General features: G+C 48.6%; 2 protein-coding genes across 8 annotated transcripts; one reads left to right on the forward strand and one right to left on the reverse strand.

The window, feature by feature from the left end:
- Nucleotides 1-104: 104 nt before the first annotated feature.
- BAP1 (BRCA1 associated protein 1) lies at nt 105-8,959 on the reverse strand. Of its 2 annotated transcripts, XM_043587521.1 has the most exons (17): nt 8,776-8,959; nt 8,646-8,675; nt 8,471-8,525; nt 7,355-7,487; nt 6,859-6,978; nt 6,350-6,411; nt 6,124-6,266; nt 5,789-5,867; nt 5,219-5,342; nt 4,791-4,938; nt 4,106-4,290; nt 3,493-3,626; nt 2,493-2,971; nt 2,224-2,384; nt 1,865-1,957; nt 1,669-1,741; nt 105-1,482 (listed from the first exon to the last, which is right to left on the reverse strand). In XM_043587521.1, the coding sequence occupies exons 1-17, from the start codon at nt 8,810-8,812 to the stop codon at nt 1,349-1,351; spliced, it is 2,190 nt and encodes a 729-aa protein (XP_043443456.1). In that variant the 5' UTR covers nt 8,813-8,959; the 3' UTR covers nt 105-1,348. The 2 variants fall into 2 exon arrangements, with proteins under 2 accessions (XP_043443456.1, XP_043443457.1); XM_043587522.1 differs by lacking the exons at nt 7,355-7,487; nt 8,776-8,959 and having other exon boundaries at nt 8,646-8,681.
- A 260-nt stretch (nt 8,960-9,219) lies between these two features.
- On the forward strand, nt 9,220-25,851 carry PHF7 (PHD finger protein 7). Of its 6 annotated transcripts, none has more exons than XM_043587533.1 (11): nt 9,220-9,931; nt 11,157-11,269; nt 11,987-12,039; nt 12,418-12,509; nt 17,677-17,778; nt 18,163-18,287; nt 18,750-18,909; nt 19,477-19,583; nt 20,063-20,179; nt 20,596-20,720; nt 24,079-25,851. In XM_043587533.1, exons 2-11 carry the CDS (start codon nt 11,226-11,228, stop codon nt 24,141-24,143), a joined length of 990 nt encoding a protein of 329 aa, XP_043443468.1. In that variant the 5' UTR covers nt 9,220-9,931; nt 11,157-11,225; the 3' UTR covers nt 24,144-25,851. The 6 variants fall into 6 exon arrangements, with proteins under 6 accessions (XP_043443468.1, XP_043443464.1, XP_043443467.1 ...); XM_043587529.1 differs by lacking the exon at nt 24,079-25,851 and adding an exon at nt 20,929-21,466 and having other exon boundaries at nt 9,223-9,945; XM_043587530.1 differs by lacking the exon at nt 24,079-25,851 and adding an exon at nt 20,929-21,466 and having other exon boundaries at nt 9,255-9,890.
- The last annotated feature ends 416 nt before the right edge of the window (nt 25,852-26,267 follow it).

Consider the following 26,267-nt stretch of genomic DNA (forward strand, 5'->3'; position numbering starts at 1 on the left):
ATCCTTCTCACCTCTCTGGTCTCAGGGCCTTGGGCCCAGGTTTGGTTGGGTCCTTACTCCCACCAGTCTAGCCTATAAATCTTAGGCCAGCAACCACAGGAGACTTCATTTCTTAGGAGAGTTTTATTCATTCATTGATCCAATATTTACAGGGGCCAGAGAAGTCAGGCTGTGCTCAGCACAGAGAGGCAGCTGCTATACTGGCCAGCCATCCCCTGCCCCAGTCACTATGTACAGATAAGGGGCCTGCTTAGATCACCTTCAAAGCCATCTGGCAAAGACCATGGGGCTATGTGTGGGGCCCAGCTCGAGATAGTGCTGGGCCCATTGCCCCTTGGCACTGGGCTCTCTGGAAACACTAGGCTCTGACTGGGTGTCTCAGTCCTGTTGTCCCCAACCCTGAGTGCCTTGCAGAGGCTGAGGAAGCTGGCGTGGCAGGGACAGACGAGTGGGGTCAGCTTCCTAGAAGCAGCCCAGTCTCTGCTATCCCTAAGAGGAGGGAGACATGGTAATACTGAGGGGCTGGGCAGAGACTCCTCTGAACCCCAGGCTCTAGGGGCAGAGCCCATTGCCAGGGCTACAACACTGAAGGCAAAGCGGCCCAGAGCCCTGCTGCAGAAAGCAGTCTTGACAAGCCCGGCTGAAGCCAGGAAGGGAGTTTAGAGGTCAACAAACAGCTCAAACACCTCTCTCTGCTCAGGCCATGGAACCCCAGCAGGCCTCTCGCCCACCCCAGCTAGGACACCCCACTCCCAATCCAGCCCAGCAGCCGGGTTCCTGAGTTTGGAGCTCTCCCGGGGGGAAGGAAGAGTAGACCTGGCTTCCTCGCAACGACTGGGGGCTGGGGCTAGAGCAGCAGGACCCAATGCCCCCCTACCCCAGGCCTCTGGCTGTGACCCTGCAGGCATGACCCCGGCATGATGCAGGGACCTGGGCCCACCAGGATGACAACTGTTGGAAAGAACACAGTCAGGAAGCTGGCTATGTCAACACAGTGGTGGCAAGATGGGTTAGAGCCCAGAAAAATAGACGTCTCTGTAGGTAAAATATATACTCTGCTGCCGAGGCAGAAAGGCCAGGTCCTGCCACTCCACAGCCGGCTGTGGAGGAAGCTGCAGCAGCGCACTGTGCCCCAGCTCCAGCTCCTGCTTCCGGAGCACTGTGGGGCTGCCCTGCCCTGCCAGGCCCTGGGACACATTGCAGGGAATCCAGCCTACCCATTCCCGGGGTGTGAGCTCTCCGGCTGAAACTATTCAGTAATACTGGGAAGAGGGGGAGTGGGGCAGGAAAGGGGCCCTTGTGAGGGCCATGCGGCAAGAGCGGGCTGCAGAGTACAGGCTGGCAGTCCTCACTGGCGCTTGGCCTTGTAAGGGCGCGAGCGTTTCCGCCGGTCAGGTTTCCGCTGCTTGTGGAGCCGGCCGATGCTGACCCCTTGGCGCCGCCGCACCGAGATGTTCTGTTCCACCAGGTTGGCCAGCATGCCTACAAAGAGGCAGAGGCCCTTAAACAGATGGCCGGATGCCCAGCAGCCACCCTCTTAACGGGCCACAGCCTCAGGGCAAGAGCTGAGGCTCTTCGCTGCGCATCCTGAGCCCCACAGTCTGCTCAAGCCCCAAAAGAGGCCTGACGGACATGGCCCTAAGCAGGGCATGCAGTGAGTCCCCTCACCTTCCTGGGCCAGCATGGAGATGAAGGTACAGATGAACTCATCGTAGTTGTGGGTCCTTCTCTGGTCGTCAATCTGTGGGAGAGAAGGATGAAAACACTGCAGCCCATCTCCCCAGAGCAGCCAGCAGTTGACCTGGGGAAGTCACAGCTCTGGGAAGACCCCAGCAGAGGTCCAGCAGCTGGAGAGATGACCCACCTTGAACTTCTTCCTCTTCTCCACTTCCTCCTTGAGGCAGGCCTCATAGTTTGCGATCTCTGCTTCCACACACTTCAACAGTGCCAGCAGCTCCTGTCAAAACCCCGCAGTGTACTCCTGAGGGGGTGCTGGCCAGCATCAAAGCCCCCCCAACCAGGAGGCAGCTGGAGGCAAGGATGAGCAGCCAGAGTCCACAGAGCCTACCAAGGCCCCTGCCGCTTCCCAACCCAAACAGGCTTCCTGGCGCCTGGCTTCAACCTTCACACCAGAACTCCAACCAAGGCCCCAGCACCTGGGTGGCAGTGCCGCAGACCCTTCCCGCTGACAAGATTAGATGAGAAAGCCGCAGAGGGACTCACCTTGGGTGAGTACTTCTCCCCGCTCAAGGGCTCACCGGGCCTGGCCAACCCAGGCTTCTCTCTGCCGTCTGCAGATTCCACCACCTCCTTCTCTTCTGGGCTGCTGGAGCCCTGGCTGCCTTGGCTTGGTCTGCTGCAGGGCGAGGAACCCTTCCCACACTCTGGGAACAGAAGGCATGAGAAGACTCATGAAAGTGTAGGACACTTAGCGGTCACCTGGCCACCTCCCTCCTCTGGCCAAGTAGTCAGTGCGCCAGTCCCAGGCCCACCTGTCAGTGCCAGAGGACTCAGCACACCATCCTCAGCGAGATGCAGCAGGCCTGTGCTGATGACAGGACCCAGGTCTCGTACAGCACGATTGTAGCGGATGCAGTCAACACGCAGCAAGCTGTCATCCTCTCCAAAAAGCACCTTGGAGATGTGGGAGGTGACAGGGCTGGAGGGCCGCGTCGGGTTAGCTGAGCGAATGGGCGACCGCAGAGGCGAGTTGAAAGCACTGCCGATCTCGGAGGCTGTGTCCGTGCTCTCGTTGCTGGGGGTGGGCGAAGGCTGCGGGTGTGTAGGAACCGCCACGGCTGGGCTCGCAGCCCCGCTGCTGGTCTTGATGGACAGAGGAATTGAGAGGTCTTTCTGGGACTCTTTGAGCTTTTCGGCCAAGACATTGATGGTGTTGGGCTGCAGCACTGACAGCTGCCCGTCCCCAGAGCCGCTCAGTGGTCCTGGCTTCCCTGGCCCCTTTCGCTTGTACCTAGGGGGCCCCAAGGAGAGGTGAGCCAAGGGAAGGGACCAGATGACCCCACCCAGCAGTGCCCAGAATGGCCCTGAACACATCCTGGCCTCCAGGGACTGGCACTGCAGCTCCTCACACTCCACAGCCATAGCCACGTGTCCTCAAAGGACACCTCTATTCCAGCTGCCTGACTGTGGCCTTTTGCCAGTGCCGTGTCTTCTGACAGAGCTGCTCCCCACCCCATCTCCTCTATCCCTGCTCCATCCAATCCCTTGAGGCCTAGCCGAAAGACCACCTCCCAACAGGACATGCCTTGTTGTCTGGTTAAATGTCTTCAGCACTTCCCCAAGCCCTCCTGGAGTCTTGGGGACCTGGGACCTGGAGTCAGGCCCTGCATGCCAGCCTCCCACAGGACCCTGCACTCAGCAGGGTGTACTCAGTGCTGTCTGCTAAAGGGCAACCTCAGATGTGGGCTGGAACGTTCAAGAATAGGATCTGCAGCACTAAGAGTTTGAAGCGTTAACAGAGCTGAGGCTGACCTGATGGCAGAGTTGGTGTTCTGCACATCGTCGTCCTCATCATCCTCGTAGTCGTCCTCATCATCCGAGTACTGCTGGGGCGGGCGGACTGGAGCTCGGCTGCGGCCCACACCTGCTGCCAGGTCTTCTTCCTCCTGGGGCAGAGAGCCAGGGCAGCCATAAGCAGGGGCCAGTTAGCCCAGCCTGGGCACAGCACTCACAGCCAGAAAGAAAGCCAACACGGTTCTCCAGGTCAAGTCCACTGAACCCCAGGTGTTCCACAGCCCAGCCAATTCCTGAGGAGGCTGCTGCCCACCTACACAACCTGCCTATGCAAGGCTTCTAAGACAAACAGAGCTCTCTGAAACACATACCTTTATTCTGCCAACCTAACTCATTGAGTAGTACCCAGGAACATGCCCTAAACATTCTGCCTCACTGCTGTATGGGTGGATTGAGAGTCGGAGTTCTCTCTGCTTCTCTAAGCCCCTATGGAGGCTTCTGGGTAGCAGAGGAATTTGGCCACCTAGGCCTAGGTATAGGGTGAACACCAAGGAACCATGTGAAGAAACTGCCTGTTGCAGCCTCTCAAGAGAATCCTGGAGGGGCTCCTGCAAGGGTGCTCCCAGCTCACCTGCATGGGGGACTTGGCATAGTTGTGATTGTCCAGAAAGGCCGGCAGCCGCTGAACAATGGGAGTGGGGTTGGGAGGAACCCCGTTGAGGCTGCTCCCTGGAGGCTTCACCACCAGCTTAGGTTTGCTGGGAGGGCTGTGGCTTGGGGCCTGGGGGCATGAACCAGCCACGTCCTCCACACCATCTAAGGGGGCAAGGAGCACAGGCAGGACCTTCAGCCAGATCCTCAAGAAAACCTGTCCCCAGCCCACCGTCTCCCCAGTGTCGTGACACAGGACTGCTTCCTCCTCCCTTGCTGGAGGAGAGGGGAGCTAGTTGGTGAGATGAGCCCGCAAGCTCTAGGTCATGGGCCCACAGCAACACGAGAAGGACGAGATGGGAAAAGGGAGGCAGAAAGAAAAACGCCTCTTCAGAAAACCAAAAAAGGGAGTATCTATTATAGAGAAGGCTCAGGGGTTGTGGTGATGTCAGCCATTTCAGGTGCCTTTCTTTAGGGAAGGACTGCTCTCCCTCCGTGTTCCAAAGAAAGAGGGCTGTAGGCACCGAGCTTCATGCCTCCCATACGAGCATCTGAAGCACTGCCCAAGTGCCTCCACACAAAAGACTTGCTCTGCTTGGGTCTCCCAGCTCAAGCTATGATGGGGTTGCTCTGAGGTCAAAAGGAGGCCCCAAGATCGCTGGTACCTGTGTGAGTGCCCTCAGAGGCTGCTGGGGCCCTGCCTGCCTCCAGCGCCAGAGGGGACTTGCTGCTGGCTGGTTTGGACTCCTCAGGCAGCTGTGGCTCTTGAGACTTGTGGGTCTGAATCAGCTCTGGCTGCGTCACCCTAATCAGCTAAGAACAGAACCCAAGCTCAGAGGAGTGAAGGCAGACCCCAGCCACTCCCTTGGACAGCAAAAGGCCTTGGCTCTACCTGTTCGCTCACAAGGAAATACAACAGACAAACACAAATCTCCTTTTAGAACTTATTCTCCCTTCTCACCCCAAGTCCCAGCTTTTCCACAAGGAAAGCAAAGGTCACTTGAAGCTCAACAGACCCACAATAACGAGTGATCTGGGAACTAGAGACACATGCCCCAGTGCGGGGAAGAGGGATGGCATGAGGGGTACCCACCTGCTGCAGGGCCTCCAGTACTGTCTGACGGTTCACCTTTAGCACATGCAGCCTGGCCTCATACTTGATCCTGCGGTCGGGCACCACCGCCATCAGGTTGAAGCGGATGTCATGGTAGGGCTCCCTGCAGTCACAGCCGCAGCCGTGAGAGCAGCTCCCAACCCAGCTCCGCCATCAGGTGGAGGCAAACAATCTGGCAGTCACAACTGCAGCCAGAGGTGCAGGTCCCACCCCAACAGGCGGGCAGGAGCTAGCAATGCACACCAGGCACCTGAGCACCTGGTGCCTTCCAAGGAGCTGTGTGAGGGGCCTGTCAGGAAGTGAGCCAGGACACTGGACCACATAGGGCTCCACAAGGCCTGCCCCTCCCCAGCCTGTCCCAAAGCAGGCCATAGGCAGCCTGGGTGAGAAATTGGGCAAGGAGGTGGAAGCCCAAGATCTAAGCTTGACCTGGCCGGACTCATCATGTGGCCTTGCATGAGTCATTTGGCCTCTCTTTGCCTTCCCTTTTCTGTGGCCCTCCCGATGGGGGCACGGCTCCAGAGGGTAGGGCAAGCACAGAGCCCTTACCCTGCGGTGGCGAGGCCGATACGCTCCATGATGACCCGCCGGGCCTTGTCTGTCCACTCCTCATCCTCCCCCCAGGGCCCTAGGGAAGACCAAGATGAGGAATCAGCAGGTGGTGAGCCCTGAGTCTGGGCCGGCCAGGAGCAGGAAGGAAGATGGAGAGCAGCTGAGCCAGGGAGTCTGGGGTAGTCAGGCAGTGCAGTGCAGGGTGCCATCCAGCCAGAGACAGATGTCCTCAACACCCAGCCCCCTGCCACTGGGTCCCAACACCTGAGGACCCTAAGGCCTAGCTCCCTAGAAGGTAAGCAGAAAATGGGCCCCGAGCCCAGAGTGCCTACCATGGTCAATGGGGTAGACCTTCAGCCCATCCAGCTCAAAAAGCCGGCCTGTGATAGGCACATAGCTGACAAAGTGGAATGCCTCCATGGTCCGCACTGCACTAAGGCCATTCTGCTTCTCAGGGAGGTGGCGTGGCTCAGGCCTAGGGAAGAACACACTCAGGGCCCAGGATGAGACAACCACTCCTCACCCCCACTCCCATCAGCTCCCACAGCTCCCACACACCTGGCATGGCTATTATGTGCTTTGGCCAACTCTGGGGCATTGCCAATCGCATATCCTTTGCTCTAGAGAGAAGAAAATAAGATGACATCAAAACAATTTCTCAGGTGGGCGGGCCTCTGGGTGGGAAGCAAAGCTCAAAAGAACAGGCCTGGAGGCATTTTTAGGAGCCTGAAGAAGCATAGATGGGATCCTGAAAGGTTAGTGTGGACAGGAAAGAACTCTGGAGCCCCAGAAAGATGGGGTTAGTCTTACATGGTAATGAGCGGACACTGGAGAATAACATGGCCTGATAAAGACCTGACAAAGAAAGTCCCAACATAGTGTCACTTAAGGAATGTTCCTTTCTTCTTTCAGTCTTTCTTGGCAATTGGGCCTAAAATTTAAGGGTCAAATGTAATGTACATCACTCAAAAAGGAAATGGCCTCATAGTGTCAAATGCAATGTGGTAGCACTGGGAGTCAGATCTGCCCAGCAAGCTATGAGCCAGGATTGAGGCACTGCAGCTTACCTCAGGGCTGAAGCCTTTGGTGAAATCCTTCATGCGACTCAGGGTGGGACCCAGGTCCACATTGCTGCAGTTCAGGAGCACGCTCAGCAGGGCATGAGTGGCACAAGAGTTGGGGATCAGCTGTGAAACCAAGAACAGTCACTCATACAGAGTCATTCACCCCAAGCCATACTCATTACGAATGGGGACCCAGAGAGGGACAGTCATATCTGGATAACAAAACTCATCAACTTCCCTCATCTCCATCCAACATTTGTTCATTCAACTAAATACCCACCAGGTGTCTGAGGACATACAGAGTGGACTCAGACACCACGCTGCTCTAAAGATACTCCCTTTTTTAATGAATAAGAGCTCAGTACCTTCTGCCAGGGGACTTCTATAACCACCACTCCTGGTATCTGCCTATCTCCTTCTGCTTTCCCCCACTCCCATGTCCCAGGCAAAGACAATAGCAGCATCCCACCCTCCAGTTGGAACACAGAGCTGAGCAGACCTGATGGGCAAAGAACATGTTATTCACAATATCATCATCAATCACAGACGTATCATCCACCAAGGTAGAGACCTTGCGACGGGATCGGCGCTCTTCGATCCATTTGAACAGGAAGATGAATCCATACACTGGGCTGGGGAAAAGTAAGGGGCAGAGCTAGACCAGCCAAGTGGGGGAAAGCAATCAGCATTCTCTTTCTTTTCCCTCCTATTCCCATGCACCGTGTTACCACTCAGGTGCCCTTCCCGTGATCCCACCTCTACCCTGGCTTCTTCCCAACACTGCCTAAAGTGGCCCTGAGCCTTCACACCCCATGAGCCTGCTGCAGGCAGAGTCAAGCCTCAGCTTCTGGCTGTGATGCTCCAGAGGTACATCCTGTGTCCTCATGAAGTCTGTGGTTCTGGGATAAGAGATGAAAAGCTGGAGCCCATGGCCCAGGACAGGGTAGGACAGAAAGTGAGACAAGAAGACAAATTCTGATGGAGGAATTTAAACACTAATTCTCATTGTGAACCCCAAGGCCTGGGCCCCAGTGTAGTCAAGAAAGCAAAGGAACACCCATCAGTCCCTTCTTTTCTGGGAGATAAAAACAGACCTCTCCGTTCATGCATGGTAGTCCCTCCATACCTCTACTCTGTAGGACCACCAAGACAAAGGCCCTGAGTGAGGCTGGTCACCCAGGAGGGGCCTCCTCAGATGCCACACACCAACCAATCAAAACCTTTGTGAAGGGATTAAAGCCACCCGCACACGGGCACGTGAAAGCAGCAATTAATAAATTACAGCAGGCACTGCGTGACCTGAATCAAGAAAAAGGGCTGCCTTCCTGCTCTAAGACCAGAAAAGGCAGCTGAACTGTACTCCAAAGGATGGTTAGATTTGTACTGGGGGGGGGGGGGGGGGGGAGGGGACTACTACATACAGGGAAGTGCTGAAGACTGGGATAAAACAAAAATATCCACTTGTTCAGAAGGGAACCCAAAACCGAGGGGTGCTTCCATGTATGAGATTTTATAACTTGTGATTCCTATACTACCTCCCTTGAGGGTAACTCATCGCCCGGCCCTTCCCTTGCCCTCAGGATGTACGGGAAGGCCCTGGCACCAAGCCACTCACCCCTGGCATTTGCTCTGAAGGTCATAGATCTCTTCCACCTGCACCCCTTTGACACCTGCGATCAGGGAAGGAAAGAAGTCGGGAAAGGCAGCCCCTGGCTGTGGTGCGAGGGCACAGAAGTGGCCCCCCCCCCCCCCCGCCAAAGCCGGATCCGACGGGTAGGAGAGGCTCTTACCGAAATCTTCCACCAGGAGGGTGAAGAGGCCTGGGTGGGGCGACAAGAGGAGCGGGTTGGTGGTCAGGCAGGCGCGTTTCGGGCCCACCCGGCCTCCCCAGCCCCCCGGCCCGCCCGGCACCCTCCTCACCAGGGTCGCTCTCCAGCTCCAGCCAGCCCTTATTCATCTTCCCGCGGGGCGGCCCCTCAGCGCCATGTCCAGGCCCTCCCGACACCCCGCCGCCCGCGCCGGGAGCCCCCGCCGCCCCGGGGCCCCTAGCCCCACACACAGACAACGGGCCCCGTTAGCGTCACCCGTCCGCGCCGGCGACACTACGTCACCACGGCGCGACGCTCTCCGCCCCGCCTCTGGGATTGTCTGCCGCGGGATCAATTCCTGAGGTCCCGGCGCTCGCACGGAAGGGCGGGGCGAGGGGGAAAGGGCGGGGCGAGAGCCGTGCTGGGCGCGGGCAGCGCGAGAGGAAAAGGCGGGGCGAGGTGAGGGGGTGGAGCGAGAGCGGGGTCGGGCGCAGACTGCGCGAGAGGAAGGGGCGGGGCGGGGCGGGGCGGGGCGGGGCGGGCGCGCGGCCGTTAGCGCGCGGCCGTTAGCGGTCCTGCTCCGGCAACGGTTGGTGTTCCGGTAGTCCCCGCGGCCGCAGTCTCCCTAGGTCGCAGTGCGCGTGACCCGGCCCCCGTTTGCGCGCTCGCCCCCTTCGCTGGCGCAGTCACCGCGCGGGGCGGCCGCCCGTGAGGTAGCTCCCACGGCTTGTGACAACGAATAAAGCTCCGGACAGCAGAGCCCTCGGCGACAGCTGGGCGGGCGGCTCCGGCCGGGAGCGGCGGCCTGTGCGCTATCGGGAAGAGCGAGCGGCGGAGGCGACCTCCGGCCCGGGCCCGCACCAGCCGCCCGGCAGGCGCGACATGAACCTGGTCTGGCATTCGCGGGATGCTCCTTGAGCCCCTTCTCTGGCTGTTACCTCCGGGGGACGGTTGTGGCCACACCGACACGTATTTTCCAAATCATTGTTTATTCTTGCGGCGGCGGGGCCGAACACGCTAATTTATTTTTAATTTTCTCAACAAGCCTTTACCCAGCATTCATCCAGTGAAACAGCTTGATAACCGTTTCAAGGGAGCATCTGCTCGGTTAGGAAGTCTCGGACTGAGCAGCTCGTGGAAGCCGGCATTTGCAAAGTCCCTCCTCAAATGCTCTGAAGATTGTTGAGTCTTCCTGTAACTATCAGTGTGCCCAGAATCCCATTCAAGGAACGTCTTGGTCCAGCGATGCAAAGCACTGACGTTTCAAGGTTTTATTTCTATTGTGAGATGGCCGGGATTTCCCCCCAACAACCCGGAGCCGCTCAGTAGCCACTAAAGTGGATCCCCTAGTGCACGCCCTCCTCCCTCCTCTTCCAGCCCGTCCAAGTGCTTTTGTTGAATAAGAAGCCCTCAGATGTCATTACTTCTGCAAGTGCAACCCATGGGTCAGAGGAGGAGATGGAACAAACACAAAGAGAGGAAGAGCAGTCTAGTCTTAGTTTTCTGAACAGCTAGTTGCCTTAGTAGTTGTATCCATGGGGAACAGTTGACAGTCCCTGCAGATGTTCACGCTCCCCCGCTGTGATCTGAGGACATGGGTGCTGGATGGAGTGTCTGTCCCTGGAGTGACCTGATTCACTCAGCTCTCCTTGGAAGAAATGCTGCCGTCCTCTCCCTTCCTTCATGGGAGTGGATTTTATGTCTTTTTCATTTGTCTCTCTTTCAGGGATTTCCCTTTCAGGGATTTCCCCTTTAACCAATGAAAACTAAATTTTCAGTCTGCTGACATTTGTTGTGGGAGGAGTGGCAGGATGTCCTCTCCACTCTGGGACATCTTACTCTTGGCTCAGATCTAGACAAAGATTGGGAACAGACCAAACGTCAATGGCCTGCTGAGCTGGGTGAAAAGGGATGTGATTTGTCAGTGTTCTCTCTTGTCTCCCACTAGGGGGGGTTCTTGCTTCAGGCAGTCAAAATCCCAGGGGCTTTTTTTTTTTTTTTTTTTTTTTTTAACTAGGAAAGAGCTACCTTCTCTAAGCTTTTACTGGGTGGAATTAAGGCACCTATACTTGGAGGCAAAAAGAACCTTTTTTTTTTTCTCCCTGAGCACTCCCTCATGTATTTAGTAGGCACAAAGGAAAAAAAGACCCACTTAGGTCAAGCAATAATTCCAATTCTTACTCTGCTGAGTGATGGCAGTAACTCTGATCTTGGGGAAGTGCCTCTCTGTGACCTCTCTGTGCCTCAGTCTCATCTTGAAAATAGGGATAATGGTGGTACCTCCTGCATGAGAGTCTTTGTGAGTTAACACATGTAAAATGCCTAGAACAGTCCTTAACACAATTTAATATTTAATGGCTAATGCTAGCCTTGATACTGGGTGGGTCCCTTTTATTATGTCACATGAGTTGGGAGTGAAGTACACTATTACTTTGACCCTGTGGAATCAAGTGTAGAATTAAATTGCTGACCAAGCCCTGTTTGTATTTATAGCTGGAAGAGCCGGTATTGTCCTCATAATAGTATAGAAGAATTCAAGTTAGGAGAGAGAGGCAGCAGCGAATGAAGACTATTAAAGAAAAGAAGAAGGAACGTCAAAGACTGAGGTAGAGTAGGTGATGTAAGGGAGTTTGGGAGAAATTGTCCAAAGGCCTGTGGCATATGCTACACTTGTGTGGCCTTGAGGGCTGAGGTTGGGTAGTATGGAAGCACACACCAGTGGTCCCCCGGAAGCTGCCCAGCAACCTGTGCTCCTGGGGCTGTCCCTAATAACAAAGTGCTGGCGCTGGAGCCCTAGATTCATATCCTGGCTCTAACACTTGCTAACACTAGGTGACCTGGGACAGGTTACTTCATTTCATTATGCCTCAGTTTCCTCATCTGAAAAATGTGCATACGAGCAATGCCCATTTTTAGAACCGTCTGTAGATTCTTGCTTACTGGCAATAGTGCTTCGCAATAGGAAATTCACACTCAATTTGAGTATCATTTTTTGATGCTTTATGAGCATGGTACCACCAGAGATTCAGAGTATGTGGCAGAAGAAACAGTAAAAGAGTAAAAGGGGATTTGCTCTTGCATTCATTCAGTCTACACGGGCAGCACAGCCAACGAGAACAGAAAAGCACAATCTTACATAATTCAGATAACTTGGTACGGTTTGTGCTTTCAAAAAATATTCAATAAAAAAAGAAACTGATGCCTTAGCCTTTTGATATTTTGGCCCTTCCTCAGACCCATGGAGGCATTTTGAGGGAAATGTCACATTGGTAGTCGACAGGATCCTCAAAGACCACCTTGTACTTCTTCCTTCTCTTGTATAGAAAATCTGCCAAGACAAGGAGGGTAACCCAAAGGAAGCCGTCTTCAGGGCCTGGTAAGAAAGACTGGAGGTCCTGTTCAACCGCATTCCGACCTCAGCAAAGGCCACCTGTGTAGGGCAACAAACTTGCTTCTCTGTCTGTCCTACTTCCCAGATTCTCTAAGATCCTGAAGAACTCAGGGTCCTTGATTTTTTAAATGTTCCAGAGTTCAAGAAACAAGTTAATTAAAGCCACTTGAGACAAGAGTATATGAAGTGTGCAGTTGTAGCCAATTCCCTAAAAAGTGGCCAAAATGTATAACTGATACCATGTAACACTTCATCCCAACCTCCATCCTTGTCAAAATGTCCTCTTCCCAATACTGGACTCCTCCTTGTATTTAGAGAGATGGTTATACTCCCAAACTGAATTCTTAACATTCTCTCTTCCAGTTTGCCGGCTATGCCTTCGAGAACCTGGGGATCCCGAAAAACTGGGGGAATTTCTCCAGAAAGACAATCTCAGCGTGCATTATTTTTGTCTTGTGAGTATAAGGTTCCTTTTCAATGTTTCATGGCATTTGCTATATAGTCTGTTCTCTGTTTTTCATCCAGCCTCAGATTTATAGCCCTGTTTGTTTTTCTTAATAGCTTTTTTCTTTTTTTTAACGTTTATTATTTATTTATTATTTATTATTTGAGAGAGAGAGAGAGAGAGTGAGTGAGTGGGGGAAGGTTAGAGAGAGGAGGCACAGAATCCAAAGCAGGCACCAGGCTCCATCCGAGCTGTCAGCACAGAGCCTGATGCAGGGCTCGAACCCACAAACCATGAGATCATGACCTGAGCTGAAGTCTGATGCTTAACCAACGGAGCCACCCAAGTGCCCCAGTAGCTTTTTTCTTTTTAAAACATAGTTTTTAGGGGCTCCTGGGTGACCCAGTTGGTTAAACTTCTGACTTCAGCTCAGGTCATGATCTTGTGGTTCTTGAGTTCAAGCCCTGCGTGGAGCTCTTGTGCTGACAGCTCAGAGCCTGGAGCCTCCTTTGGATTCTGTGTCTCCCTCTCTCTCTGCCCCTCCCCCGTTCATGCTTTGTCTCTCTCTGTCCCAAAAATAAATAAACGTTGAAAAAACAAACAAAAAAAAAAAATTTAAGAAAAGTAATACCAGAGGTACCTGCTATAAAATCCTGGCAGTATAAAGTATGTACAATTAAACAGTACATTCTCAAACAGTATTCCCAATACTTCTCAAAACAGCATTCCCAATCTTTCCCCCTCTCCCCAGAAGCACATGCTATCAACTGTCCTTCAAGCTGTTGTTTGCACTATGCTGTTTCTTAATTAACTATAATTTGCATACTATAGAATGTACCCGTTTTAAGTGTACAATTTGATGAATTTTTATAAGCTCTTATATCATGGGGATATAATGTATATCCTCATGTAAACACTGCCCCAATCAAAGTAAATATTTCCATCATTGGAAAGTTCCCTCCTGCACTCTTCTAGTCAGTCCCCTCAGAGATCATCACGTTCTGATCCATAGATTACTTTTGCCTTTTATTATACTTCATATAAATGGAATCATACAGCATTTGCACTCTTGTTTCTGGCTTCTTTTGCTCAATACAGCATTTTGGAGATTAACCCATGTCATTGCATGTACGGGTAGCTTGTACCTTTTTGTCCCCTAGTAGTATTCTGTTCTATGAATATTTTATAATTGGCTTATTTATCCATCTGCTGATGGACATTTGAATTGTTTCCATTTGAGGCCTATTATGAATAAAGTGGCAATGACTATTCCTGTACAAGTGTTTTTGTGAACACGCATTTTCACTTCTCTTGGACAAATGCCTAGGAGTGGAATTACTGGTTGTATGCTAATTGCGTGTTTAACTTTATGTGAAGTTGCCAAATCACTTTTCAAAGAGATTGTACCAGTTTACACTCCCACTAGCAATTTCTGAGAATTCTGGTTGCACAATATTCTTGCAGTTCTTGCAGAACTTGATATGGTCGATCTTTTTCATGTTAGCCATTCTATTAGGTGTGTACTGGGATTTCATTGTAGTTTTAATTTGCATTTCTCTGTTGACTTAAGATGTTGAGCTTCTTTTGTGTGCTTACTGGCCATTCGCTTATGTTCTTTTGTGAAGTGTCTGAACAAATATTTTTCCTTTGTAAAAGTAGAGCTATTTTGTCTTATCAAGTTATAAGAGTTTTTAAATATATTCTGGATATAAATCCTTTTTCAGGCATGTGTATGCTTTGTCACTATTTTCTCCAAGTCTGTGGCTTGCCTTTTCATTTTCTTAATGGTGTCTTTCGAAGAACAAATGTTTTTAATTTTGATGAAGTTCAGCTTATCAGTTTTTTTTTTTTCTTTTATGGTTAGTGCTTTTTGTGTGTGTCCCAAGAAATCTTTGCCTACTCATTGAATTACCTTGGTGCATTTGTCGAAGCCAATTAACCATGTATCTTTGGATCTGGATGATTTATTTTATGTCATTGATCTGTGCATCATCCTTACAACAGTACTGCATTGTCTTGATTATTGTGGCTTTATAGTGTCTTGAACTCAAGATTTATAAGTTCTACAGTCTTTTTAAGATTGTTTTGGCTATCAGGTCCTTTTCCATGAAAATCTATATTTAGCTTGTGAGTTTTTCCTTAAAAAATAAAAAAAGCCTGTTGGGATTGAGATTGGGGTTGCAGTGAATTTATAGGTCAATTTGGGAAGAATTGACGAATAAGATTGAATCTTCCAATCCATGGATGTCATATATTTCCCCATTTATTTGGGCCTTTTAAATTTTGTCTCAGCAATGTTTTTTTTTTAATTTATTTGTTATTTATTTTTTTATTCAGCAATGTTTTTTAGTGAAGTCTTGCACATCTTTTATTAAATGAGTGCCTAAATATTTTGTGACTTTCATGCTATTATAAATAGTATTTAAAAAAATTTTTTTTCAACGTTTTATTTATTTTTGGGACAGAGAGAGACAGAGCATGAACAGGGGAGGGGCAGAGAGAGAGGGAGACACAGGATCGGAAACAGGCTCCAGGCTCTGAGCCATCAGCCCAGATCCTGACGCGGGGCTCGAACTCACGGACCGCGAGATCGTGACCTGGCTGAAGTCGGACGCTTAACCGACTGCGCCACCCAGGCGCCCCATAAATAGTATTTTAAAATTTCAGTTTCAAGTTTGTTGCTGGCATATATAAATGCAGCTTATTTTGTATGTTGATTTTGTATCCTGAAATCTTGTTAAATTCATTTATTTAGTAGTTTTTTTATTTTTAAATTTTTTGGTAAATGCCTTAAGATTTCCTGTGTACACAATCATGTAGTGTGAATAAAGACAGTTCTACTTCTTCGTTTCCAACCTTTACATTTATTTATTTATTTTATTTTTAATTTTTTTAAATTTACATTCAAATTAGTTATCATATAGTACAACAGCGATCTCAGGAGTAGATTCCTTAGTGACCCTTACCCATTTAGCCCATTCCCCCTCCCACACACCCTCCAGTAACCCTCTGTTCTCCATATTTAAGAGTCTCTTATGTTTTGTCCTCCTTCCTGTTTTTATATTATTTGTGCTTCCCTTCTCTTATGTCATGTTTTGTATCTTAAAGTCCTCGTGTGAGTGAAGTCATGTGATATTTGTCTTTCTCTGACTAATTTCGCTTAGCATAATACCCGCTAGTTCCATCCTGATAGTTGCAAATGGCAAGATTTCATTCTTTTTGATTGCTGAGTAATACTCTAGTGTGTGTGTGTGTGTGTGTGTGTGTGTGTGTGTGTGTATACACACATACATATGCACCACATCTTCTTTTCCAATCTTTAAATTCTTTTCATTCTCCTTGCCCTATTATACTAGTTAGGACTTTCAATCTAGTGTTGAATAGGAATTACATGAGTACATATCCTTGTGTTATTCCCAGCATCAGAAGACAGCATCCTATTTTTCAACATCAAAATATGATGTTAACTGTAGGCTTTTAATCATATTGAAGAAGTTTCCTTTTATTTCTAGTTTGCTGAGGATATCATGAATGTGTGTTGAATTTTCTCAAATGCTTTTTTATTTTTACATCTACTGAGATGATCATTTTTCTTCTTTCTTTTGTTAATGTGGTTTGTTACATCAATTGAATTTTTTAATGCATTTGTGGTATAAACCCTACTTGATCATGATGTATTATCCTCTTTATATGGTACTGGATTCAATTTGCTAATATTTGTTTCATTTTTACATCTATACTTTTGAGAAAGATTGGTCTGTGATTTTCCTCTCTTGTAAGTCCTGTGTGGTTTGGGTACCAGGTCTTGGCTAATCTCAATGCCTTTACAAGCATATACATTTTCAACATAAAAATAAACATACTATACACAGTGTTTTGTATTTTGCTTGTTTTTTTTTTATCTCTTAATACTTATGAAGATCTTTCCCCATGGAACATATTGGTCTAGTTTTTTTCTTTTAATAGCTAATTGGTATTCCATGGTATGGGGGATTAAAGTATTAAACTGCTCTTAAATGACATTTAGATTATTTCTGATCTTCCACTGTTGATTTTTCTGTTTATAGAAATAGTAGGTGTTCATTGTAGAAAACATTAATAATAGGAGTATAAAAACAAATCACTCATATAGTCCTAAAGACCTGAGATAATCAGTGTTAAATAGATATGTTTAAGCCTAATTGGGAACATAAATCTGTAATTCAAGCATCCTCAAGTCGTCTAGCCTTGTAGGGTCACCCTTCTATAATGTCAGAATAAAATAACCTGAGCCCCCATTATATATTACATGTAATCACTGCAGCCAGTCCAGTGCCCTCCCCAGTATTTTTGGAAGATTCTTGGGGTGGGGCTGGGGTGCTGGCATTTTTCCAGTGTACATACACATACATAACAGTTTATGGGCACATGAACAGTTTATCTTCTTTTTTCTTGATTTCCCATTCTAGAATCGGCTGTGGGGGCTTTTCAGAAACAAAAAGGCTTTTAAAGTGTGTTTTTAAAGAAAAGTTCAATTCCTTCCCCTCCCCAATAGGGCAGAATGACTACAGTCAGATTTTAAAGCCCTGTTTCCCTTCCTGTAGAGAATACACTCTGAGAAGAGCATATTCTGTACCAAGGGTCAGTACAGTGGGTGGGCGAAGAGTGTGGGTTCTGTGGGCCTGGATGTGAATGTCAGCTCTGCTGCCTCCTTGCTGTGTGGCTCCAGCCGTTTCACTTACCATCCTGTACCTCGATGGGATCCTCTGAAAGAGGAGGACCACAATAGCATCTGTGTCACAGGGTTATAGTGAACATAAAATGAGTCAGTACACATCATTTGTTTCCCCAAAGGGCTCAGCACACAAAAGCAATCCTCAGTAAATGAGAGGCAGTGTAGCACAAAGCTATGTAAGGGCCCAGGTTCTGGAGTCCTGTAACCTATAAAATGGGATGATGACAGTACCTACCTCTTGAAGTTGTTATGAGGATTAAATGAGTTAATATTTGAAAAGCACCTAGAGCACCCAACACATTACACAGTTAATTCTGTGTAAGCCCTTTGTCAAGTAAATTACCTGTAAACGCATATACGCTGTATATCCTGCCCAGCTCTATATACCCTGTCTTCTTCCTCACCCCATTGCACTGTTTCATTGATCATCAGTGTTGACAGCCTGCTTCTGCTGCTCCCCCAGATCCTATCTAGCAAGCTGCCTCAGAGAGGCCAGTCCAACAGAGGTTTCCATGGATTCTTGCCGGAAGACATCAAAAAGGAGGCAGCCCGGGCTTCTAGGAAGGTTAGAATCCCCCAGTACAGGGGCCTGGGCCTTGGGATAGGCCTCTTCTCATACCTCTCTGATCGTCCCTGTTTCTGTTCTTTTCCCTACCTGTTAGTTTAGAGTCAAAGGACTCCTGGATTTCCCAATTGGTCCTCCTCTTAAGTTGCGTGCTTCTCTGGGGTGTAGTACCCTAAGTGAGGAGAGGGAGCAACATCCTGGGAAAACAAATAATCTAGTGCCACTTGAAACGCAGCTTCAGGGTGCTCCCCAGAGCTTTCAGGTCAACCAAGGAAAGGGAATGGCTTTTGCTTCATAGAATTTCCCTTCCATAGAGTGACGTGCCACAGAATGTCTGTTTGTCTTTCTTGGGGCCCTGAGCACTGCCTGGGATCTCATTTGCAGATCTGCTTTGTGTGCAAGAAAAAGGGAGCTGCCATCAACTGCCAGAAGGATCAATGCGTCAGAAACTTCCATCTTCCTTGTGGCCAAGAAAGGGGTTGCCTTTCACAATTTTTTGGAGAGTACAAGTGAGTGACGAAGGGGAAATGTCGGGCCGCCCTTTCGCAAGTTGCTCTGAATTGGCCACTAAGGAAATCAGAGTCCAGTTCTCACGGGCCTGTTTTGATTCACTGGTGAATCTGTCCCACCATTCAATAATGAGAAACAGTGTCTTGGCTTGGTGATTTCACAGGGGTTACTTCTTGCTTCCCATCCCCTTCTTAAATTACAAACAGCTGGGGTTCTTAGACAGCTGCTCAGAGCTAAGCGGGGCTTTCAGGAACAGGAGGCTGTGGAGATAGTCCCCGGAGTTTTGTTCAGTTGGGGAACAGCTGTGAGGAGGCATGTGGGCTGTTCCTCCCCCTGCTCCCCTCCTCCCCACGAGCGAGGAGGTTCACTGCGCAACGGCCTGGGTGGTTGCCCTTCCTAGGCCGGGCAGCTGGAAGACCGCATCAACGACGAGCCAAGTAAGTCTGTTTACTCTGCTACAGATCATTTTGTGGAAAACATCGCCCAACACAGGACATCCAGCAGGGGAAGGCAGGGGAGGAAAGCTGTGTCTTATGTTGTGAAGACTTATCCCAAGCAAGTGTTGAAAACATCCAGAGTCCATGTTGTAGTCAAACTGTCTACCACCGCAAGTGCATACAGGTGGGCCTTTCTCTGCCCTGGGGACCTCCCACATTTTCTCTAGTTCACAGCACCTTGGGAATGCTCAGGCAGTCTCGGCCTCTGTGCTCCATCCTGGAGGCCTGTATGCAGGGGTGGTTCCAGGCAGTCAGAGGAAAAGTCAGTCCAGTCTCTCGTCACTCGTGACTTGTAAGACCTCATTCATGATAACATTTAGACTGAACAAAATCCTTAGGATGGCTAGAGCAAACGAGTTTAACCTAAAATGAGTCAAGCAGCCTCAAAATCAGGCTTATTTCCTGAAATAGAAGGAAAAGGACCCCGAACGGGGTCCCCCTGTGTGCCAAGCCCCACAGCCAGAGATGACAGCTGAGGCACTCCTGGGAGGTTTCTTGAATTGAGCTTGGTCACTGGTCTGATACCTGGATTTGCACCCCTCACACTAGCTTACCCATAGCTCTTCAATGGAAATCTCCAGTCAAGCTCTCTTAGCAACATCCTCTTTGTGAAATGAGGGTTGGGGTGGAGAGGAGGTGATCAAAGATGGTGTTTTTATAAACACAATGCTCTTCCATGTTTCTCTTACAGAAATATGCCCACACATCAGCAAAGCATTTCTTCAAATGTCCACAGTGTAACAATCGAGAAGAGTTTCCTCAAGAAATGCTAAGAATGGGAATTCATATTCCAGACAGGTAGTGGAAACTCTAAGGCAGGGATTGAGCCAGGGAGTGGGTTGCTAGATTTCTAGAGAGGAGGTGAGTGTGAGGGTAGTTCAGAAAATGAAGAAGCAGCCCATGCCTTTGTATATGGGAAAGAGGGAAGGAGTGGAGGGAGGGCTTTTTAGTTATAAAAAGAAAAATTGGGAGGGAATCATGGGGGTTGGGATAGACATGTTCCTGAAAAGGGTACTTGGGTATCAGAATTCCCTGGTGGGTTGGTTCTTGAATTCCAGTGGGGAACTAAGGAACACAACCCCCCACCCCCACCCCCGCCCCATGTTCCACTCATCCTGCCTCAACCCTCTTCCACTGTCAGGCCGCTCAGCCCATCTTGTTTAAAATAGGCAGCCTGTTGCACTCTTTTCCTGTGCTAGTTCTAGTTCTTTCTAGTTCCTCCCAGGTTTCACCACCGATTACATGCCCCTTACTCAGTATTTCTTCTCCCACTGTAGAGATGCTGCCTGGGAACTCGAGCCAGGGGCTTTCTCGGAGTTGTATCAGCGCTACCAACATTGTGATGCCCCCATCTGTCTGTATGAACAAGGCAGAGACAGCTTTGAGGACGAAGGGTAGGGAAAGGCTCCTGGCTAGAAAGATCTCTCATTGGTGCCATCATAGAGTTAGACCTTGGTACAGTTATTAGGAGCAAGAAACTTGCTCTTGTGTGCAGACCTCAGGGTGAATTCAGGTCCCATTCTCACCAGTCCAGGATTCACTCCTGCACAAGTGGACAGGTCCCTGCAGGGCCTGCTCCTCCTTGTGCCCAGGGCAGAAACCCTCAGATCCAATTCTTTCCACATCCACCTTTTGAGTGTCCGTGCCTGACTGCAGGGTCTGGGACTTGGCACTCAGCCACATGTGGGTCACAGGTAAAACGTATGGTGAAAAATGCCTGGGAAGCCCTCGGCAAAGGCCTGGCCTGTAGCTAGCCTCCCGAGAGTGATAGTGTAATATTTGTCTCCATGACCCTTGGCTCTTCCTGCAGGAGATGGCGCCTCATTCTGTGTGCTACATGCGGATCCCACGGAACTCATAGGGACTGCTCTTCTCTTAGAGCCAACAGTAAGAAATGGGAGTGTGAAGAGTGTGCACCTTCTGCTGAAGCCACAGGTGGGACCAGAGGGATGGTCTGATCTAAGAACTGGGGTGGAGGTGGGGGGACTTGTGGTGCCTGGGAAAGGGGGGGGCTTGCTGCCAGATGGGGACTCGTGGTTGGTGCCTTTAGTTTGGGAAGGAAAGCGGCTAGGTAGGGGCTTAAGGACCTGAGCCTGAGAGGCAGAGGGTTGAGTCTTCCTCTCCCACCTTTCTTTCACCACAGACCACACACTTGAAAACTCAGGTGCCGTCCCTTGCTGCAGCAGCACCTTCCACTCCGGGGGGCATTTCTGCAGAGACACCAGCCTGGAAGAGAACCCAGGCCCTTCTTGTACTGATTGGCCAGGACCTTACTTACTAGAAAAACCAGAGTCCTCTGGTGGCAGGAGGGGCCACTCCTGGCAGTCCAAGGGTGTCAAAATCACTAAGAGCGGCAAAAAATCCAAGTAACAGCTTCTGAGTAGTAGCTGCTGAGCACATTTGGGTATGAAGCTGTGCTCCTCCATCGGGTTTGGGAGAGGGGGGCCTTTGGGACTGTGAGACAAGGAAAGGGGGCCAGCAGTGAGAGTAAGAACCTAGGAAAGAGAAATCCCAGGGGAGATGCCAACCTCAGAACGTGTTAGTGGTTACGAGAGCATCTCAGCTCTTTCTGCCTCGTCCCCAGAGAGCCCTCTTCTCTTCTCCCACCCTAGTCTGGTTCTCATATGCCTCTTCTTACTTCACCCACGTTTGTTATTATGCAAATAAAGGTTTTCTCTCCATTGGTGTCTCCTCATAAATTCACTCTGGAATTTATCTAGCATTCGGAGGAATCCAGAGGGCAGAGTGAGGAAATAGAAAACTCATGCTTCTACTCTATAAAATGTGGTGGATAAATGTAGAATTCTTAGCTTAGAACATAGACATGTTGCTTTGGAGGGAAGCAGTTTGCAGGGAAATCAACTTTACAGGTGGGGGCAGAGATTTCATCGTTGCACAAATAAACAGGCTCCCATCAGGGAGGTGAGCCCACAAAGGAGTTTACACTGGACTGAGAATGGGCCACTATTGCAAGGGTTGGGGCCCTGGGCCCCAACCAGGGCAGGGACTGCCATGCTCACACTGGGTGGAAGGACTCCGTTCACTCAGGTGGTGCGGTCGGCAGCGTACCTCCACTGAAAACCTTGCTGCCTGGTGACTCGGGCATTTCTTTCTGTCTCAGGTAAGGGAGCCGTGCCAGGACAGCCACATTAGACAAGGCAGCTAGGAATCTGGCAGAAGGTCTTGGGAGAAATTGAATGGAACCTATCTCACATTTGTTTGTTTTTAATGATTTTGTGGGATTTAGATTAGTGGGGGAAACTCAGGACCTTTGCCAGATACTCAGTTCTCAGGGTCTCACTGAGTCATTGTCACCGATGACGGAGGATAGGGTTCTCCATTCAAATGTTGCTGACCCGTGGGGACTTAACATCCTTGGTGCTTACAGTGATCACTTTCAGATTTGACCAGATTCACTTGGAATCACATGGGGTGTGGGGTGAGGTACTTGTCTTTTTACTATTATTAAAGTGTATAGTAAAGTAATGCAGAATTTTAAAAGCCTTAAATTGAGAAGTACTAAAAGGAGAGTATAATGAAAATAGTCTTTTGAATTACCCTTCCCTACCCTCGTCCCATTCCCTAAAGCCAACCACCTTCCATTTTTTTAGCCATTTCTTGATTTATTAATCTTATATATTACTGACTTCCTATTTTGTTACATAAGGATCTAGCTAGTACCTTTAAAGCCTTCCCATTTTCATTCTCTCCATCTTTTATCATTGCATCACAATCTTTGTTACATTAACCTTCAGTATTTATGTTAGTAACCTTCAGTTTACCTATTATGACTATGTAAATGCTGTGTACTTCTGAGCCAGACAGTACACTAGGGATTATTTTTCCTCTCTTGGACATTGGTTCTTTCCTGAAATGAATTCCTATCTCTTTGTTAATTGCTCAATTTGCTATGTACCTGTGGCTAATTCTCAAATGTTCCACATGACAATTACCTCAAAATACAGTTTCCTTCATAAGCCAGACATCAGGTCACTATCAGCTGCCCTTCTTTTCTGGAAGATCTGCCTCCTCCTAGAGCTCACTGCTCACTGGGCCTACTGCACAGCTAACACCCCAGGGCTACCCACGACTGAGCCTTTTTTCTTCCTTTTCTCTCTGGTGATTTTGATGACTCAGTGTTGTGCTTCCTAGCCTGGCTTCCAAGGACACCTTGTTAGAGCTCTGCAAGAGACAGAAGAGTTTTTAAATTGTGGATTTTCATTTCAAAAATCCATTTTTTACCTATCCTAAAGACTCAATTCTTATAATTCACAACTGAAAGACACTTCCAAGATTAAGACTTTAGTTCTTAATCTAGAATTTCTGTAACTTGGGTCACCAGGCATATTCTCAAGACATCTGGGGTAGTATCTTTGAATCTACTTGTGGGGCACCTGGGTGGCTCAGTCAGTTAAGTGTCTGACTCTTGATTTTGGCTCAGGTCATGATCTCACGTTCGTGAGATCGAGCCCCATGTTGGGTTCTGCACTGAGCATGGGAGCCTGCTTAAGACCCTCTTTCTTCCTCTCCCTCTTCCTCTGACCCTCCCCAGATCTCACGCCCTCAAAAAGTAAAAATTTTTTTAAAAATCCACTTGTATACTACTCAAGTGTGAGAGGCGCCATCTTAACTGAAAGTAGTGGGCCTCTAATAGCGCTTTCTGGGCTCCAGCTGCAGTGGACGGGAGGTAGAGCTTGTGGTGGGGGTGGGGGGTGGGGGTGCCTTTGTCACCCAGACATTTAGCTCCCTGAACATCTTATGAGTACCTAGCATGTTCTTATGGGAACAGCACACGTGCGCATGCACACACTCCCACCCATTAACTTTTTCTTCATCTCTATACCTTTACTCTCCATTTATATTAATAGCCAATACCATTCTTGTAGATTGGAAAGTCCCCAACTTTGAAATGTTCTCTTCTTCATCTGGGCCTAATCAGTCATTCTCCACTAAATAACAGGGCTTTTTTTCTTTCTTTCTTTCTTTCTTCTTTCTTTCTTTCTTTCTTTCTTCTTTCTTTCTTTCTTTCTTTCTTTCTTTCTTTCTTTTTTAAACAGGGCTTTTTTCCTTAAATGAACTCTTAGTTTAGGATAGTTTTAGATTTACAAAAAAAAAAAAAAGTGTGAAGATAGTACAGGGAGTCCCCAAATATCCCAAACCCGGTTTTCCCCGTTATTACTGTCTTAATATGGTACATTGTTACAATTAATGAACAATATATTATTATCAACTAAAACCCAAAGTTTATTTAGATTTCCTTAGTTTTTTACCTAATGTCTCTTTTCTGTTCCAGGATCCCATCCAGGATACCACATTGCATTGAGTCGTCATGTCTCCCTAGGTTCCTCTTGGCTGTAACAGTTTGTCAGATTTTCCTTGTTTTTGATGACCTTGGCAGTTTTGAGGAGTACTGGTCAGGTATTTTGAGAGCCCTCAGTTTGAATTTGCCTGATGTTTTTCTCATGATTAGACCAGGATTATGGGCCTGGGAGAGGGAGAGCACACAGGTAAAGTGCTGTTGTCATCACATCATATCCAAATTACATTCTGTCAACAAGTCTTCCGCTGATGGTGACCTTGATCACCTGGTCAAGGAGTGTTTGTCAGGTTTCTCCAGTGTAAAGTTACTTCTTTTCCCCCCTTTCCAGACTGTGCCTTTTGGAAGAAAGTTACTCTGTGTAGCTCACAATTAATGAGCGGGGATTTATGCCCCCTCCCTCCTTGAGGACAGAATATCTAATTATTTGGAATTCTTCTGCATGGGAGATTTACCTATTCTCTCCCATTTATTTATTCAGTCGTTTGTTTATATCAGTCTAGACTTAGGGATATGTATAGTATACTCTGAGTTATAATCCCGTACTACTTGATTTATTTTGTTGCTCAAATTATTCTAGCTTTGGCCACTGGGAGTTCCTGTGTCCTTTTCACACACCACTATTATTGTGTGGGGGTTTTTTTTTCTGTTGTTTTTCTGAGCACTTCTTTACTTTTTGGAGCTACAAGATGCCCCAGGCTCATCTCGTATGCTTTAAATATATGTTTTCACAAATGGTGTGTCTATTAGAAATAATTAGTGTTTTATGACTTAGGTCCTAAAACGAATAGTTCACTTGAGGAGGGTAGAAATAGATGTTACATAAAAATTCCCAAAGCACCTTCTCTACTTTCTCTAATTCTTACCTTTGTAGGAAGCATAAACTAAGGCCAGAATCCCAGAACTTCCTCCTATTTCCCTTTATCCTCAACCACCCTCTTTCTTATCAATTTGAGTGTTTTACAGACGTTTGCATTCCTCACTATCCCAATCGCCAGGGCTCAGCTCTAGACCCCTGTGCCTCAGAGGACTGCAGGAAAAGCCTTCTGTCTTCATGGGTTCCTATGTCCACTTGCTTTGCTGACACATCCACTCTTTTCCCTTATGCTAATTGCCATAAAACATCTGCTAGCTCTTTACTTAGAATGGCTCTGCTGAGATTGGCATCCAAGCAAGGCCTTCCACAAATACGGCCCTACTCTTCTGCATCTTCCTGGATACCCCACCCACAGGCACTCTGCCCTGGCTACCCTGGAACCCTGGCCCTGAGCATGAAGTCTGCACTCTGGAGAGCCATACATAACCTTCCTCAGCCTGTTGAATCCAGCCTAAGGGCCATTTCTTCACCCTTAGGCACTGCCACTGGTCTCTGTTTATACTCCTATTAGGGCTAGCATCATTCTCTACCTGATCCTACAGTTGTGGATCTATCTCTCCCACTAGATTGGAAGCCCCCTAAAGGCAGGGACCTGTCTGTCTTATTAACGTTTCTCCCCTCATGGTGTCTGACTCTGGACCCCACATTCAGAGACAGTTTGATGTCTACTGCATTGATGGAAGTGCTTATACCTTGTATGCATAAGCCTGTTGTTTTACTGTCAAACACCAGAGGGCACTGTCAGCATATTGAGGAAGAAGGTTATAACCCTTTAGAGCTAGAAGTTTGAAAAGTTTGCTTCTATTCTGGGATTGTATAGGACTTAATTCTCTTCACTTGTTCTAAATACATCCATTTGCGTTTATTCATGAGATATGCTCCTATTGGATTTTGAAACTAGTATAAAAGTTATTAATGACACTTTCATCCCAGGTCAAAGACTCAGACAGGTCTGCCTTCATGATCTATCCAGACCCAAAGTGATTGTCCTAATTGCAGCTGCCCTCCTCCTACCTCCAAAAAATGACTGCCAGTCGCAAAGGACATGGGTGAAACAGTTCTGTTCTTTTGCCCCACCCTCCTTATATACCACACACACACACACACACACACACACACACACACACACTAAGGCCTCCCTCTAGTTAGTGACATCAATGGCTCTAACCTAAGGACCAGGCAGGAGGTTGCTATGAGAAATAGCAAATCCATTGGCCCTGCCCCCAGGGACCCTGTGTTAGCTCCTGTGTGCTCCCAGGCTGGAGGTGAGTTGCAGCATCTTTGGGGT

This window comes from Prionailurus bengalensis, chromosome A2 (assembly GCF_016509475.1).
Source record: "Prionailurus bengalensis isolate Pbe53 chromosome A2, Fcat_Pben_1.1_paternal_pri, whole genome shotgun sequence".
Classification (NCBI taxonomy): domain Eukaryota; kingdom Metazoa; phylum Chordata; class Mammalia; order Carnivora; family Felidae; genus Prionailurus; species Prionailurus bengalensis.

What these genes read in the sequence shown, in the direction of transcription:
- BAP1 (XM_043587521.1), bottom strand. Translation starts at nt 8,812, where the DNA reads ATGAATAAGGGCTGGCTGGAGCTGGAGAGCGACCCTG. An exon ending in ATCGGCCTCGCCACCGCAGG is followed by an intron (nt 5,343 to 5,788) that starts GTAAGGGCTCTG and finishes CTGTGACTGCAG; the next exon opens with GGAGCCCTACCATGACATCC. An exon ending in CTCCATGCTGGCCCAGGAAG is followed by an intron (nt 1,483 to 1,668) that starts GTGAGGGGACTC and finishes GCCTCTTTGTAG; the next exon opens with GCATGCTGGCCAACCTGGTG.
- PHF7 (XM_043587529.1), top strand. Translation starts at nt 11,226, where the DNA reads ATGAAGACTATTAAAGAAAAGAAGAAGGAACGTCAAAGACTGAG. An exon ending in CAGCCCGGGCTTCTAGGAAG is followed by an intron (nt 17,779 to 18,162) that starts GTTAGAATCCCC and finishes TCTCATTTGCAG; the next exon opens with ATCTGCTTTGTGTGCAAGAA. An exon ending in ACCTTCTGCTGAAGCCACAG is followed by an intron (nt 20,721 to 20,928) that starts GTGGGACCAGAG and finishes CTTTCACCACAG; the next exon opens with ACCACACACTTGAAAACTCA.